At 36.4% G+C, this 17,907-nt stretch overlaps 1 protein-coding gene across 1 annotated transcript in view; it reads left to right on the forward strand.

The window, feature by feature from the left end:
• Nucleotides 1-17,907, forward strand: part of HMCN1 (hemicentin 1) — a 517,054-nt gene that overhangs the window by 422,844 nt on the left and 76,303 nt on the right. The window contains 11 exon segments of the mRNA XM_044003022.1: nucleotides 2,373-2,454; nucleotides 3,619-3,755; nucleotides 5,202-5,343; nucleotides 6,416-6,560; nucleotides 7,058-7,185; nucleotides 7,541-7,697; nucleotides 12,073-12,194; nucleotides 13,041-13,205; nucleotides 16,760-16,867; nucleotides 17,430-17,567; nucleotides 17,679-17,813. Coding sequence (XP_043858957.1) covers nucleotides 2,373-2,454; nucleotides 3,619-3,755; nucleotides 5,202-5,343; nucleotides 6,416-6,560; nucleotides 7,058-7,185; nucleotides 7,541-7,697; nucleotides 12,073-12,194; nucleotides 13,041-13,205; nucleotides 16,760-16,867; nucleotides 17,430-17,567; nucleotides 17,679-17,813 — 1,459 coding nt within the window.

Raw genomic sequence — 17,907 nt, forward strand, 5'->3', positions numbered from 1 at the left:
TAATGTGTTAATGAACACTATGAGCACTGGATTTTCTGTCAAAAGATCATGAGTTCACATCCCTGCTCTATTACTTACCTACGTGTCTTTGAGCACCTAATTTCAGTTTCCTTATCTGCAAAATGAAGGGATGGGACTAAATGATTCACAAGGTGTGTCCTAGCTCCACATTTATGATCCTGTTTTCTTTATCGCCTCTCAGACAACAAGATAACACCAACTCACTTTCCTCTTCAAAGAAAGCATGTGAGTTGTCCTTCTGTTTAGCTATAAGTTCATTTTTGTCTTTTAGCTTGATTTACAATGAGAATGTCAGAATTCGTTTATTCAATTCCTCCAGTTATGAGTCAGCTCAGTAGACACTACCTCTTACTTTTAGTGTACCAACAACTAAGTTAGTCATTATATGTGGTTTGCTTATTCATTCATTTATCCTGTTCACTTTTGTTCCACTCTGCCACTATTATGGTAGAAGTGGTAGGGTGCTCCACAGGATTAGGGGGCATTTTGACATTTTCTTTTTTCTTATTGATTGCCATGGTAAAGGAATCAATCATCAAGTGGTCTGTCTAGTAGTGATGATTCTCTGGATCAGCTAAACTGGTTCTCAGAAAGCTAATAAATTCTGCATCTAGGACCTAATTGGTAGAATTCTCCAGTTGGTGTTTTATTAGCATAACTTACAAGAACCCAGGGTTAGGGGCAGCTAGGTAGTGCAGTGGATAGAGTACTGGCCCTGGATTCAGGAAGACCTGAGTCCAAATCCGGCCTCAGATACTTGACACTTACTAGCTGTGTGACCCTGGGCAAGTCACTTAACCCCAACTGCCTCACCAAAAAAAAAAAAAAAGAACAAGAACAAGAACCACCCAAAGTCATCTCCATATCATTCTACTTTTATTTGTAGGGGCAATTTTGGCAATATATCTGTTATAACAACATTTGATTTTGTTAAAACAAAACAACTTTGAACTTTCATAATATCTGATACTGTGGGATTTTGCCAACATTCTGCAAAATTATAAAACTTGAAGCTTCTGCATTTCAATTCTGCAAGTATTTACTAAGCATGTATTATGTGCACATCACAGTGTAAAAGTGATCTACTCAAGGAGCGTGGATTCTTTTAGTGGAAGTAAGACTTCTCCAAGGAAAAATTCATATGTCAAACAATTATGGAATAATACAAAGTTGTACAGTTGGGTGCCAAAGTGTCATATAGGGTAGTGGGAAATAACAGGAGGTCAGGAAAGAAATAATGTTTACTGGAACTATGAGGCACAGTTTTCATGTAGGACATAAGACTTAAAAGGGTAGAATTTGGAAAAGTAGAAGAAAGCCCATTATAGGCAGAGGAAGTATCAAAGCAAAGGCAGAAAGATGAGAACAAACAGTGTGCATTGACTTGACCTGTTCATACAGTAGTACAAACAAAGTAGGTGGATGGGGCCCATTTATGGAGTACCCTGAAAGCTAAGATGGAGTTTCTGGTTTACTCCATGGATACAAGAGAACCAATGTATGCAAGTGACTTGGTAATAGGTAACCTATTCTAAAACTCCATCTTAGCAATTCCAAAAATCCCAGTCTTACAGCTCTCAAGCTCTCTGAAGACACAAGCTTACCCAAGTACTTCTTTGTAGATACATGAACTTTGAATATAAGGACAAAAAAAACCCACTATCCCAAAGGGGTACTCACTCAGGTCGTAAATGAAAGCAGTATTCTCTACTTATCCAATATAAATTACTCATTGAGAAGGGAATGTCTCTTTGGAGGCATTTATACATATATGCAAACACCATATGAATTAGAACTGGAAAACAATGAAAAATCTGGATGTTTAACTTAGCATCAAACTTACTTTTAATGGAAGTTTTCAGGTTTTGTTTAAATGTCTGGCATTGTGTCATATAGTTTTTATTGAACTAAAATCCTGTCAAAGACATTAAGTTAAAACAGACCTCTTTGTTCTAATATGTATGTACATGTATTATGAATGCTATGTATATATGCATTTTTTTATTGTGCTTCATTTTTATGACCTGTACTGCTACTCTCCAAATTTATTTATTTTTATTCAGGAATTCTCCTATCAGATGCATATAAATTGCAAACATCTCTGAGATGAAATGTTGAAATTGTATTGTAATATAATAGAACCAAGTGTCTCATGAGAGGTTTAAAGGGATTTTCATATGTGGAACAGAAACCCAAAAAGCTAATGAACCCCTTAATCTTTTGAGAATCATGCTTTTTTTCAGCAGGTGTTTGGGGATTTTGTTATTCTCTTCCTGTTTTATACTCATTATAAAATTAATATGTTGTAGACATATTTTGTGTACATGATGAAATTATTTTTTTTCCTTTAGGTGGAAGACACAGGAAGATATACATGTTTGGCATCTAGTCCTGCAGGAGATGATGACAGAGAATATCTGGTGAGAGTGCATGGTAAGTCTGGCCAGAAGTTCTGCAATCACTGCATGTCCTCATTAGGCTCCATAGTTGAATATAACTTACTACATGTCACATTGTTAACATTCAGGTATATTCATATTTTAAAAATCATCTTTTCTCTTTATTTATTTGGTTCTGAGATCCTTCCACCTCACACTTTTCTACATGACAAACCTGGGAAGGGGATTTGAATAATCACAGTGGAGCCAAGCTGTTTAGCAAAACAGCTTCAGTGCATGACCTTTGGGCCTAATGACTAACTTGGAAGATGGATGCAGGTTATGGTACTGTCTTTGCACAATGAAGATCTTCCCTTAATAGACAATGATTTCCACCCTTAAATTTTGAGGATTGGTTGAGCTGTTTAGAAAAAATTAAGTATGATTAGACATGTAATATTAGTAGAGGTGAATACTTTCCAGCCTATGTTTTTAGGAGTAGATATGAACTACATTAAAAAACACCATATGATACCTAGAGAAAACTAGTAACAAGAGTTTATATTTAATTAACAGGTCCTTTCAATAATTTAAGATGTTCTAAGATGCCCTCTGGTTAGTATTTTGTGTTTTTCCATTGACTGGATGGTAGAATATCCAATATAGTAGTATTTTTTTAATCAAACAAGAAGTAATATAATGATTTCTGACAGTAATGTGGAAACCTTTTAGTGTAAAAGTTCTAATTCTTTTCTTGTCATGGACCCTAATCTCACAATAATGGTTTTAATACTTAAATTATATAGGATTACAGAAGAAAACAATTATATTGAAATGCAGTTATCAAAATATTTTAAAGAAACAAATTTACAGAGTCTAAGTTAAAAAAAACAAACCTTAGTCTAATGGAAAAAAAAGAAGGAAGTAGGAATTAGGAACCTTGGGCCTTGTCCTGGTTCTGTCATGAATGGTGGAATCCTGGACACATTGCCCCTTCTTTGTGCTTTAGGGATCTTATCTGGAAAATTGGGATAATACCCATTCTGTCTCACAAGGTGACTGAAGACTCACATGAGTTAATATGTATGGAAAGGCCCTGAAATTTGAAAAGCGTTCTCCAAGCATATAAGGCATTACAAGTGAGAATAAATTGATTGTTAAGGTGCTTTACATGCTTTATTTAATACGAGGTTTTTAATGGATTTGTTGTCACATACAGTACCGCCTAATATTGCTGGGACCAGCGAGCTTCAGGACATCGTTGTGTTACAAAACAGACAGGTTACACTGGAATGCAAATCGGATGCAGTGCCCCCACCCATAATTACTTGGCTTAAAAATGGAGAGCGATTACAGGTAAATTTCATATAATTTAGCTTCATCGGTATTTTGTTAAGGAAAAGAAAAATCAGGCTACACATTGTACTAGTCTTACCTTTCCTCTATTGAATGACTCTTATTGGAATGGCTTGTACAGGACCCAATGAGGCTGGCTTATTATTAGCCCCATGCCACACATCAGCATTGTAAAGATCAGAATGCTTTGTGATACAAGCCTGAATTTGGTTATTCTACTACATCCTTCTTTGAGGTGACGAAAGCCCTCAGGGACCCCACAATGAACATGACATCTGGTGGGCCCTCCAGATCCCTGGGACTAACCTAACACTGGACTTTTCAAGTTGGCTGCATGCTTTCCTTGACCTAGACCTGGGTCTGGATCACTCAATAGAACATTCCAAAAGTCCTTAAAAACAATTTGGGCTCAGTGGAACAGGGGTGTACTGGTCCCTGAAGGAAAAGACATATACTGAATTCTCTAGCATCTCCATAACCCAGTAGTTGATTGACATTAAAATTATCCATGTGATTTTTCAGGGTCTGCTTGATTCAACAGAATACGATGCTATGATCTAGAATTTTTTGCCTTTGTCTTAAGTGTTGAATTTCTTGATTCTTCTTTTTTTTCTTTTTATTTTTCCTCAGTCCAATAAACAAATATCAAAATCCTATTGGTGCTATGCTGGAAGGACTACTAGACAGAAACAGAGGCAGTTTCATCTGATGAAAAGAATCATAGACAGGGGTTCAGGAGGTCTGAGTTCTAATTCCCATTTAGACAATGATGGTTAAGTCACCATAAATAAATCACAAACTTCTAATGACTATGTGTGGAATACATAATGTCTGCCCCTCTCTTTAGAGTGATTTAGTAAAACAACATCTAGGAGATGGTATGTTGTTATTCAGTCATTTTTCAGTCATGTGATTCTGTGACACCATTTAAGGTTTTCTTGGCAAAGATACTGGAGTGGTTTTTCATTTCCTTCTCCAGCTCATTTTACATATGAGGAAACTGAGGCAAACAGTATTAAATGACTTGTCCCTGGTCACATAGCTAGTGTCTGAGGCCAGATTTGAATTCAGTTCCTCCTAAGTCCAGATCCAGCACTCTAGCCACTGTAGCATCTAATTGCCCCATAGTCACTGGAGTGGTAGAGTGCTAATCTCCAAGTCAAGAAGACCTGGGTTCATCTCCAATCTCTGACACATACTAGCTTTGTAATTCAGTTACGCTCTCCATGCCCCTGAGTAACTCATTTGTTTCAGGGGAGGCAGCTTTCGGTGGCCTGAAATGACAGGTCAAAATCACAAGTTTTTCATGTTTCTTTTGAGAAAAAGCATTTATGGTAAAAACAACCTTATCTGAACAAACCTTGGGCTTTTTTGATGTGTTAAAAATGATCATATCTGCATGTTGCATAAATTATTGTAACTATATGTTTCATTTATTTAATTTAGGCAACTCCACGAATCCGTATCCTATCTGGTGGGAGATACTTACAGATCAACAATGCAGACCTAGGGGATACAGCCAGCTACACCTGTGTTGCAAGTAATATTGCAGGAAAGACTACTAGGGAATTTTCTCTGACTGTAAATGGTAAGAAAAAAGCATTGACATTGCTCATTTTTAAAATGTAGCCAAATATTTCCATAATAATTAAAAGTAGAGATTTATTTGAGCATTTTATATGCTTAATGCTGAATAACATTTTATAAGCTAAAACACTAAAGTTACTTGCTTTGAAACCAAAGATTATTTCGTTTTTATATAAGTCATATTTTAAGTGAGTGAAATGTAATGAAAATCATAAGTAGGACTGGGTGTTATCTAAGCTGTGACTCAATCCCAGAGGACACTATGTAGAACACTGCTCTTAGGAAAAAGCCTAGAATTCTTGATGTCTGGTGTTATTCAGAAAAAAGGGGTCTGAAGAAGGCATGTACCTCATCCTCCATTCATCAGTTCAACCAATTTTTCATCTCACCTATGTTGATTGTGGCTGGAACTAGATTTTTTTTTTGTTAGAGATAATCATCTCTAGTAGATAAAATCCAAAGACTAAGCTTTACCTACACTCAAGAAGAATATTTCAGATTTCCTACCCAAAATATCACTTAGATGTGTAACCTGTGGATTTATACATATTGGTGACTGACCAACACAGCTTATGTCACTAATGCCAACATTCAAATTCAGGTTTTCTGTTCCCAGATGAACTCAGTGTGTAATAAAGTGAATTGCACTGAGACTAGTAAGATTAATCACAGATGTGTGTTTCTTTAAAAATCCCACTTTCTGTTCTTCATTTAAAGAAAAGTTGTGCCAGTGTCAACATTTTCAAACTATTCTTTTGGCCAAGAAGGAATATGAAATATCATCTTTAATTTGCATCAGACCAGATCTGATTTTTATTGAAACTTCTTGCAAGGAACTAGATTTCTCACATGATATCAGAGTTTTAAAGTTTTTCCTTTGTATTGGAAACAAGGCATCTTGAGTAATGTAATCCTTAACTTTCGGAACTATAAACTGATTCTATTTCTGTTAACACAAATCAGTTGCAGGCAAATGTACGTATTTAATTCAAAGTTGTGTTAACTTGTGTTAAATTTTTCAAGACCTTAAGTGAAGATGTGTTTCCGGTATTAAGTGAATGTTTTATATGCAGTTTCTCCGACCATAAAAGGTGGCCCTCAAAGTCTTGTTGTTCATTTGAATAAATCTGCTATACTGGAATGCATAGTTGAAGGTGTACCAACCCCAAGGATTACCTGGAGAAAAGATGGAGCTATTCTCACTGGGAATAATGCCAGGTAATACTTAGAGAGAGAATTAGTCTTAAATAAGCTAGTCTTCAATGGTATAAACTTGAGGAATGAAATGTGCCGTGAGACTAGAAGTATGCATTATTGCAACATTGTCTGCTGCATTATTTTTAGCCTACTACATATTTGGAACAACCACTGTCTTCCTTACTCTAACATATTAATGATGGAATTATAGTAGAGAACTGTGTGGAGGACTGTGAATATATTTAAGGTAGATGGCCAGAGCTTAACAATGAATCTCATGTTTAAGATCCTCAAATACAAGCCCATTTGCTCTGAGATTTGGTAATCTGATTGCTTGGTTCTATTAAATTATTGTAAATTTACCCAACCTAGAAAAGGGATGAGAACTAGGAGAAATTTAACTAAACAAACTCTTTAAAAATAAGAGAAATTATGTGAGACTAATTGAGATGACTTGATGCTTATTCTCCTCAGCATGTTATGAATGAGACAAGCTTTGTTTATGGCCTTTATTTTAGATATTCTGTCTCAGAGAATGGATTCCTTCATATTCACTCAGCACATGTCAGTGACACTGGGAGGTATTTGTGCATGGCCACCAATGCTGCTGGAACAGAACGCAAGCGAATTGATTTACAAGTCCATGGTAAATATTTATTCATAAACACCCAGGAACTGGGAGTAGAGTTGGAAAACTTCAGGGATTTAAGTTAGTTGTTGATATTTTGTGCTGATAATTTTCATGAAGACCCTGACAGTCTGGGTTATTTAAGTACATCACATTTTATAATAAATAATCAAGGATCTTTGTTTTCCTGCCACAGTGTTTAGTACCATGAGTCAAGTATGTAAATTTAAAGAACCATATTACATGACTAGCTAAAAATATAAGAAAAGCTACAAATGAAGTATCTGAAGAATTGCAGATTTAAAGTAGATTTGAATATAGGGCAGAGTATATTCTGTTGGATTCGTTCCTTATTTGATGACACATTTTTTAGTCCCTCCATCTGTTGCTCCTGGACCTACCAATATTACTGTGACTGTAAATGTTCAAACCACTCTGGTATGTGAAACTACTGGAATCCCAAGACCATCAATAAGTTGGAAGAAGAATGGACAATTTCTTAATGTGGATCAGAATCAAAATTCCTACAGGTAAGGAGTAGTTCATCCTAAAACCTCATTTTCCCACTTGAGAGTAGGGATGGGGAAGATAAAGACAAAGTGAGAGAAAATTTAAATTTTCTTCCATGACAACAGAATAGAAAGTACATGACTTGAAGAGAATCAACTAATAAATGCACCATAAAAATTTGTTTCTTAACATGGAAACTATCACCCCACACACATACATAAAATTTGTTTTTCTGCCAAATTCTCCCCCAAATATCCAGTGATCTCTTATTTGTCAAACCCAATAGCCTTTTCCTTTAATCCTCATCCTTCATGACCTCTGCAATATCTGAAACCTTTCTCCTTCTGCGTACTCTTCTGTACAATGCTTCTGCCTTTTGCTTTTCCTCACTATTTGGCCTTTCATTCTTAGCCTTCTCTACATCCAGGACTTAACCACTGTGTGTGTGTGTGTGCATGTGTGTGTGTGCGCGTGTGCGCATATACACACATATATACATATATACACTTTGTGTGCTCTTCTCTTTTTCCTTTAGTCTTTCTCAAGTATAAAAAGTCTTTATGTAGAACTCCAAACCTATCATTGTATAATGGTATGTAAATTACCTGAGAAAGTAGTAATTTTTATGTGGTTTCATTTTGTGGCTGCAGTGTGCTTCCACTGACACTAAGTTGGCTCTGAATGTTAGACCTGGACCAGATGAAATCTGATCGAGTTGATTTCACCACCTTTAGACAGTTCTCTATCAACTAAAGGCTAGATTTCTTGCCAAACTTATGTATGGCATACTCTCTTTTCATTTCATTGATTGCTTTTAATTCTGTGGTTTTTAAGAAGGGCTATTACTCCAAACAAATATGCAAAAAATTATAGCTCTTGCTATGAGTGCTAAGAGCACACAAGGCCTGAATTTAAATCCAGTCTCAGATGCTTATGATTAATGTGACAGTAGGCAGGTTATCCGGGTTCATACAGCTGACTGAGGAAGGATATGAAGTTGTGTCTTCCTAACTTCAAGTCCAGTGTGCTGTCAGCAACATCATGGTGTTTCTCACGCATTAATACTCCATATCCCATAGCTGTGCCTTTTTTTTATGGTTGTCCTCCATGCCTCGAATGCTTGATCTTCTTCCTCCACTCTGTGGAATGCTTGGTTTCCTTCAAGACTCAGCTCAACTCTCTACTTTGAGAGGTCTTTCCTGAACACCCCATTCTCATCTACTATTTCCTTACCCTTCAAAGTTTATTTTCTATTGGATTTGTTTAGATTTCATACATGTTTTCTCTCCCAAGAGAATGTAATCTCCTTGAGACCAGGAACTGTTTTTCTTTTGCCTTTGCATCCCTCACACCTAGCACTGTGCAAGGAACTTAGCAGGCCCTTAATAAGGGCTTGATGATTGATTGAATCTGTAACTTCATTTGATGTGGGTGTGCCCTCCACCAACACAGATCACAACTCCTCTATGCTTAATGATGTTTACAATTTTTTCTTGTAACATTATCTTTTGTGTCAATGAAAAGATCCATCATTCTGGCCAAAATGGTCATAAGCATCTGAAAATTTAGCTTTTCTGGTTCTTAAATAACAGTGCTTTACAGTCTGTCATTGGGTCCATACTCAAAGCTTTTCATATGTTACAATTTGGTAGTACTTCCACAGAGCTTACAGGACAAGCACGGAATTCAAGAATGCAGGGTTACCTTCATGTTACCATGAGGTATCAATGTAGAATTTAGTGTTTCATAATAAAAAGAATTTTCTGTACAAGTTCCCATCCTCCCTTGTCTTTGGTGCCTTCTCTTATAAAATGAAGGGATGAAAAAGCATTTATGAAGCACTTGATATGTCCAAGGCACTGTGCTAAGTGCTGGGGATATAGTTCTGTGCACACAAATATCATGGGAAGAAAGAAAATTATATCAAAAAGATATTTTTAAAACACAGTATTGTTAAATATTTAAAACCAATTTCCAGACTTGTATTCAAATTAGTCTAAAAGAAAGAAAAAGTTGTTGAATCAACCTCTTTTTGGGGGGTTAAAATAATTAACATTTTTGTAATTGTTTTCTCCTACTTTATATGCCTCAGAGTGTATAAATCTTGAAGAAAATTAAAACTTTGGATTATTATGTCTATTTACTAATATAAATTAAAAATTTATCTTCTCCTAGTATTAGTTTTTAATATACTTAAAACGAATTTCCAGGTTATGGCATTGAATTTAGAGTTAGGTGTTTATATAGTGGCATTAATATTTACAAAGCACTTTGCATGTTTTGTTTTGTTTTTTAATTTAATGTTTGTAATAGCCTGTGAGGAAGGTGCTATTATTATTATTATCTCCCATTTTCTTTTCTTTTCTTTCTTTTTTTTGTGGAGAAGTGAGAGTTAAGTGACTTGCCCAGAGTCACAAAGCTAGTAAGTGTCAGGTGTCTGAGGTCAGATTTGAACTCAGGTCCTCCTGAATCCAGGGCTGGTGCTTTATCCATTATCCACCTAGCTGCCCCCTATCTCTCTTTTTCAAATGAGGAAACTGAGACTGAGAGAAGTTAAATGACTTGCACAAGGTCATATAGCAGTGTCCAAAGCAGGGTTTGAACTCCAGGTATTCTTGACCCCAAATCTACTCTCCTGTGTAACCTAGCTGACCCTGAATATAGTCTGCATTTTCTCTCAGATGTTTTGTTACTATGGTAGAACCTAAAGTCAACATCATATGCCTAACAATGGACCATGAACCTTATAAATTTACAGAGATACCTCAAAGCAAAGTTCAATTGAATCAAAATTTAATCTGAAGGCATCAGCTAATGGGACTAAATATACTCCTATGTTTTGTTAAAGCACCAAATGCAAATTCCTAGGCAAACATTAATAAGGATATCCAATTTCCTTATATACATACACACACACACACACACACACACACATGCACACACATGCACATACTGCTGATGCTTTTTGCCTTTCCACCAATGACTATTAAAATAGTGTTTGGCACATAGGAGGTATTATACAACCATACCTCCTCTCTCATTGAACTTTTCCCTTCAAAAACAAAAACAAAAACCCAACAAAACCCAAGCAAAAAAATATCTGATTCATGGAAAGTATGCATTAATTTCCATTTCTGTGGTAGGTGGGGGAGGAAGTATGTTTCATTACTAAGATCTCATCCATTGGTTTTTTTTTCCTTTGATTACTCAGATTTCAACTTCCTTTGAGTAATTCTTTCCTATATACTATTTTAGCTTTTGTGCATATTGTTCTCTTAATTTTTCTTGAAAGTGAATTTTATTTTAATTATTTTAATATTAATCTATTTTTACAAGCTTCTAATACCATTTATTCCATTGCCCTATGCCGATTGAAAAAGAAAGACTAAGGGGGCAGCTAGATGGTGCAGTGGTTAAGCACCGGCCCTGGATTCAGGAGTACCTGAGTTCAAATCCGGCCTCAGACACTTGACACTTACTAGCTGTGTGACCGTGGGCAAGTCACTTTACCCCCGTTGCCTGCAAAAAAAAAAAAAGAAAAAGAAAAAGAAAGACTAACTTTGCAACAAACATAGTCCAGTAAAACAAATTCTCATATTGGCCATATCCAAAAATGCATGTCTCCTAGATTTTAAATCTGTCACTTCTCTGGCAAGAGGGAGATGGTGTAATTCATTTTTAGTTCCTTGGACTCGTGGTTTATGATTGCAGTAATCAGAGTTCTAAAGTCTTTCAAAGTTGTTGTCATCCTGTAAACTGTTCTCCTAATTCTACTCACTTCACCATGCATTAGATCATAGAGGTCTTTTTCATTCCCTCTCAAACTTTCCATTTTGTCATTCCTAGTAGCACAGTAATATTCAATTACATTCATAAAAAGAAATGTGTTTAGCCATTCCTCAAAAGGTGAGTATTCCATTAGTTTCCAGTTTGGGGTTAATATAGAAAGAACTGTTATAAATATTTTTGTAAGTACCGGGCCTTTTCTTTCAGGAGTCTACTTAAGATCATATACAAATTATCTTTAGGAATTATGAAAATTTCCCCTAAACAAAGTACATTTACATGATATTTTATACGAGTTATTGGTTGCCTACTTCAAGAATTGTGAAATCACAGCATCATTCTTTGCTATCACTATGAACTATCTATACCAAAAAAATAAACAGGATGAAGAGGTGGAAAACAGCTAGACGTCAGGTGCAAAACTCCATTTTTTCATCTATTCTAGGGTAACATTTTGGAGTCTGTATAGGGAATGCTTGGATTAGCTGACTTATTTAATAGCAAAGTTATCCTATAGGAATCTACGTGTTTTAACCAATGCCTTATGAAATAAAAACTAACAATTCATTACATCCTGTGTAACCCAGATCTTTGAAACATTTCTCCTAGGCTGTTGTCTTCAGGATCTCTAGTAATCATTTCACCTACTGTGGATGACACTGCAGTATATGAATGTACTGTGTCAAATGATGCTGGAGAGGATCAGAGAACCATAAGTCTCACTGTACAAGGTATGACTGTCAGCAAACATGTAGATGTGCTTCTATGGCCTTCTCAATTTCACAGTCAAGTAGCATTCACTCAAAGGTAATGTTGGATAAAGTGGAACACACAAGTTCCCTAGGAAAGAACTCCATGTGTGACAGTAACCCCTGGGCAAACTGGGAAGCAGTCTGGCAGAAAGCAGACTTAGACCAACACTTTATCTTATATTCCACAATATGTTCTAAATGGATATGTGGACTTTATATTCAAATCATACCATAAATATATTAGGACAGGAGCTAATCACAGACTTCTCACATCAATAGGTAGGACATGTATTCTTCAGAATTCTTTTTTTTTTCTTTTTGTGGGGCAATGAGGGTTAAGTGACTTGCCCAGGGTCACACAGCTAGTAAGTGTCAAGTGTCTGAGGCCAGATTTGAACTCAGGTCCTCCTAAATCCAGGGCCAGTGTTTTATCCAATGTGCCAACTAGCTGCCCCTACGACATGTATTCTTAACAGAACAAGAACATGAGGAACTTATAAAAGTTAAAATAGATAACTGGCTGCTTCTACAACCAAAAAGTTTCTGCACAGATGACATATGACAGAAATGGAAGCAGTTGAAAGGGGGGAAAATCTTTGTATCAAATCTCTGTGATCAGGGTTTGGCATCCAAGATATATAAGCAATTAATAAACATATTTGAGATGATTAGCCTTTCCCCATTAGATAACTGGTAAAAGGATATGAATAAATATTGCAGTCAAGTAGCATTCACTATAAAGAAGAAAAAGCTGCCTATTAATGTTTTAGAAATTTGCAAATTTGAAAAATGTTTATAGTATCATTTCTTTTTTTTCTTTTTTAGTTCCACCTTCTATAGCAGATGAGACTACTGATCTGTTGGTAACTAGATTGTCTCCTGTCATGATTACTTGCACTGCTTCGGGTGTACCACCGCCCTCAATTCACTGGTCAAAGAATGGAATAAGGCTACTTCCCAGGGGAGATGGTTACAGAATTCTTTCTTCAGGTATTCTATCATGCAATAGAACACATTTTGAAAGCCAACCAAAATCTAGGAAGAAAGATCCTTTACTGATGTACATATTGTTTCCCCTAGTAAATGGTTTCTTATTCCTTACCTCTATTGAAGGCAGTTGTAGTCGTGGTTTGTCCTTCATTCTTGAAGAGGGCTATGACATCAAGGTGATATCATGACTGGCACTAAATTGGATTTAAGTGAGGGAGGGCTGTGCAAGGTCACCAAACTCACTCTCTCCTCCAGAGACATCTGGGTCCACTGGTAAGATGTGCCACCTATAATATATTGTATCATGCATGCATCTAGGTATTAAAGTAGATAAAAGTGTTGGACCAGAAAAACTTATTTTTGAATAATGTTTACCCCAATAGGGGCAGCTAGGTGGCACAGTAGATAAATCACTGGCTCTGGAGTCAGGAGGACCTGAGTTCAAATCTCACCTCAGATACTTACCAGCTGTGTGACCCTGGGCGAGACACTCAACCCCAATTGCCTCAAACATCTGAGGCTACCTCCAGTCATCCAGATGTATATCTTGCCACTAGACCCAGATGGCTTTGGAGGAGAGAGTGAGATTGGTGACCTTGCACAGCCCTCTGTCACTTAAATCCAATTTACTGCAAGTCATGACATCACTTCACTTGCTGATGTCATGGTCTTCTTTGAGAATAAAGTACAGACAACATGTCATAACACATGTCATAACAACTAAGGTATTTGAATGTTGGTCTATAGGGTCTGTGGTGTATTTGAATTGTGATTCCCCCAACCAGAAGTTATCTTTGTCATCGTAATTTTATATTTCATTCTTATGTACTTGTATTTTGTTTTTAAATTATAGTTATTTCTATAATTTTCTTATTTCTAAACATTTCTTATGCAATTAGGCCATAAGCTCATTAACTTTGATGGTTCCCACCAAAGGGCATAGGGTGATACCTTGCATATAATAATAACAAAAATCACAGAATTTTAGAGATTAAAGGGACTTCAGATGCCATCTGGCCTAATGCCTAAAGGAGAATCCATTTTACAATGTAACCAAAAAAGTGGCATGCAACTTTTTTAAAAAACAGGGACAGGGAACCTGCAACCACTTGAAGAAGCCCATTTTACTTTAGGAATGCCTTCTAAGTTTTTTCTTCTCCACATTAAATATCCCAGTTCTTTCAACTTAACATGTTATAAACTTGATGCCCTTCATGATCCCAGTCCTTTCCTCTGGTGTACTCATCAGTGTAACAGTGCCCTTCCTCATATTTGGTATTCGGGGCTGAATACAGTACTCCAGGTGTGTTCTTACCAGGTCCTAACACAACAGAATTATCTTCTCCATCTTCAACACTCAGCAGCATAGTATAGCCCGAGACTGGATTCATGTTCCTGCCTGCCTTGGCCTCAGTCAGCTTAAAATTTTCTAAGGAACGGAGAGAAGTGGGCATTTTGTAGACAGCAAGGAATGAACAAGGAAACAGGAAAGAATAAAAATGAGAGAGAATGATTAATATGGCAAGGGATCTATGGAGTTAGGAGGGGATGGAGTCAGGTGCACAAGTAAACAAGTAGAGGGATTTTGAATTGTGGAGTAGGGGAGATGAGAGAGACCATGCTAGCTAAGTTGTCATCTGTTTGTGAGAGATGGTAGAACTAAGGTGGTGGGGGAGCATCAATCAATCAACAGATAAGCAAAGCACTATGCTAGGTGCTGTGAGTGCAACAACCAAATAATAATCCTGATTTTAAGGAACTGTCATTCTTTTTAGGGATATAGTGTGTATATACACATAAGTGGCAACAGCTGGGTTAGGTAATAGTAGATAGAGCACTGGATGTTAGAGTATTCTGAAAGACTTGCATTTAAATCCTTCTCCAAACATTCTATCTATGTGTTCTGGGCAAGTCACTTAAGCCATGTCACCATTTTATAGATGAGGATGCTAAGTCTTGGTTGTATTACGCATGCATCTAGGTAGCAAAGTGGATAAAAGTGTTGGAGCAGAAAAACCTGAGTTTGAGTAACTACTCATACACTAGGCTAGGTTAGCCTAGTCTATAAAATAGGATAATAGTACCTTCCCTCGTGTGATTATTGAGAGAACCAAATCAGATAACAAAAATAAAAGTGCTTTGCAAACGCCAAAGCACTATATAGATGGGAGCTATCATTTTATGATTGTATTATATACAAAAGAAACACAAGATAGTTGGGGAAGAAACATGCTAGAAATTGCAAGGGATCAGAAAAGGCTTAATGTAGAAGGGATTGCTTGAGTGGCATCTTGAAGGAAGTGAGGGATTCTCTGAAGCAGAAGGAAATAGCGCATTCCAGACAAAGGGGATGGCTATGGAAAGGCAAATGGAGAAGAGTACCATTTGAGGAACTGAGGCCAGTTTAGCTGAACAGTAAAGAAGAGGAGTAATATCTAATAAGGCTGAAAAGATAGGCTGAGATGGAGTAGGAGAGGTCTTTAAAAGCCACTTTTATCAGAGTAATAGGGAATGACTGGAATTTGATTGGGGGGGGCGACATAACTGTGCTTTAGGAAAACCACATTGCCAACTTAAAGGGGAGAATGGATTGGAGTGGGGTAAAGACACGGGGCAGGGAAAGATCATTTAGGATGCCATTGTAAGAGTCCACACAAAAGGTAAATTAAGGTGGTGGGGGAGTACAGTAAAGTGGTTGGATGCAAGAGATGTTGTGATCATAGAAACAGGAAAATTTGGCAATTGATTGGATGTGTGGGGATGAGAGAGGGCTAAATTGAAATTATGCTGAGATTACATAACTGGTAGATTACAGGATGGTAGTAACCCTTACAGAAATAAGGGAGTTTGTATAGAGAGGGGAGTATACTGAAAAGATGGAGGGAGGGGGGGTTCTGTCTTTTACATTTCTGAAATTAAGCACTCTCTGGGGCATCAATAGTAGGGAATCAATCAGGGAAGGATGGTGATAATGCATGTATTATCTCTCTAACAAGAGTTTTGAGGGGAAAAAACTTTATGAACTTTAAGGTTTTCAATAAATGTGAATTATTATAGTCATTTGTATAATAATATTCTTATATGAATGTATTATAGTTGTTTGCATAATAATAAAGTATATGTAATTATCATCATTATTGCATAATAATAAATTATAATAATTATATGTAATTATAACCTATTTGTTAAGTACTTAATAAATGTTCAATGGGATGAATGAAACTTGCATATCCATATTGATCAGGAGCAGATATAATGAGATATATAAAAGTATTTTTCCTCTAAGTGAAGGTTTCCTCTACGTAGAGGAGGTATTGAGATGAGCCATAGCAGAAGCTGACACAGTAGGACCTCTCCAAGATACATTTGTTTCTGAATAAATAAACACTCCTCTAAGTAAAAGGATTGGAAATATTACTAGCTGGATTGCACAGTAAAGTCTTTGGATGTAAATTAGATGAGATCTGGATAGTACTGCTAAACAAAGTTGTTATACTACATCACACATCCCTGTGTCAGTATACATCATGTCACTGTGTCCTTTCTCTCCCCAGGGGCAATTGAAATAACTGCTGCTAAATTAGACCATGCTGGAAGGTATACTTGTGTTGCCAGGAATGCAGCTGGCTCTGCACATCGACATGTAACCCTTCACGTTCAAGGTACGGAGGATTCTAATCATTTTTAAAACAGTACTACTGTCCAATACAATAAAGCTAGATTTATATTTATGCTGGGGAAAATCATGTCAAATATTTTTAAATACACTTAAAAAGGTACAAAATGATAAATTACAGAATAGCCCTGGGGTTTTTTATAGCACTAATGTACCATGGAAAGAATACTAGATTTGGACTCAAAGAACTTGGTGGATTATACAACCTCTCTGGACATTAATTTCTCATCTGTAAAAGAAGAGAGTTAAACTAAATAGTTTCTAAGGCCCCATTAAACTTTAATCTATGGTCCTCTAATCAGCTGAAGGTCCTTTTCTTTTTTTGACTTCGCGAAATCTGGTCCTACTTATCTTCTGTTGCTATTTTTTGAATAGAAACTCACTATACTGGCAGGACACTAAGCATGCAATGTATTCTTTGTCTTCCTCTAGACCCGTTCTCTAATTCTCTAGAATTGTTAAGTAAGGCATGCCTAATTCCATGTTTATAATGGATGTTTATTTCAGACTTGTGTATTCCAAACTGTGCATCCTTTGATTTTCCTTAGAGCCTCCAATCATTCAGTCCCAGCCAAGCAATCTAGATGTCATTCTGAACAACCCAATTTTACTGCCATGTGAAGCAACAGGGACACCCAGTCCTGTCATTACTTGGCAAAAGGAAGGCATTACTATCATCACCTCAGGTATCAGCCACCAGTTGATACATATATAATCTGTCTTTTACAATTAAGTTGTTCTGATTTTTTCTAATTACAAAGGATTCTAAATCTTTGTTTTTCAAAAATTTGATGTAGGAGAAAGTTATACAGTTCTTCCTAATGGTGGTTTACAAATCACCAAGGCTGTCATTGATGATGCTGGTACTTATATGTGTGTGGCTCAGAATCCAGCTGGTACAGCCCTAGGCAAGATCAAGTTAAAAGTCCAAGGTATGTTGTTGAATTATTCTTGTGTTATTCAGATTTAATTTTTTTAATCAAACATAATTAAAATTATGTTACTCTTTCCCCCAAGGAGTTCAAA

Source organism: Dromiciops gliroides, chromosome 4 (assembly GCF_019393635.1).
Source record: "Dromiciops gliroides isolate mDroGli1 chromosome 4, mDroGli1.pri, whole genome shotgun sequence".
Lineage (NCBI taxonomy): Eukaryota > Metazoa > Chordata > Mammalia > Microbiotheria > Microbiotheriidae > Dromiciops > Dromiciops gliroides.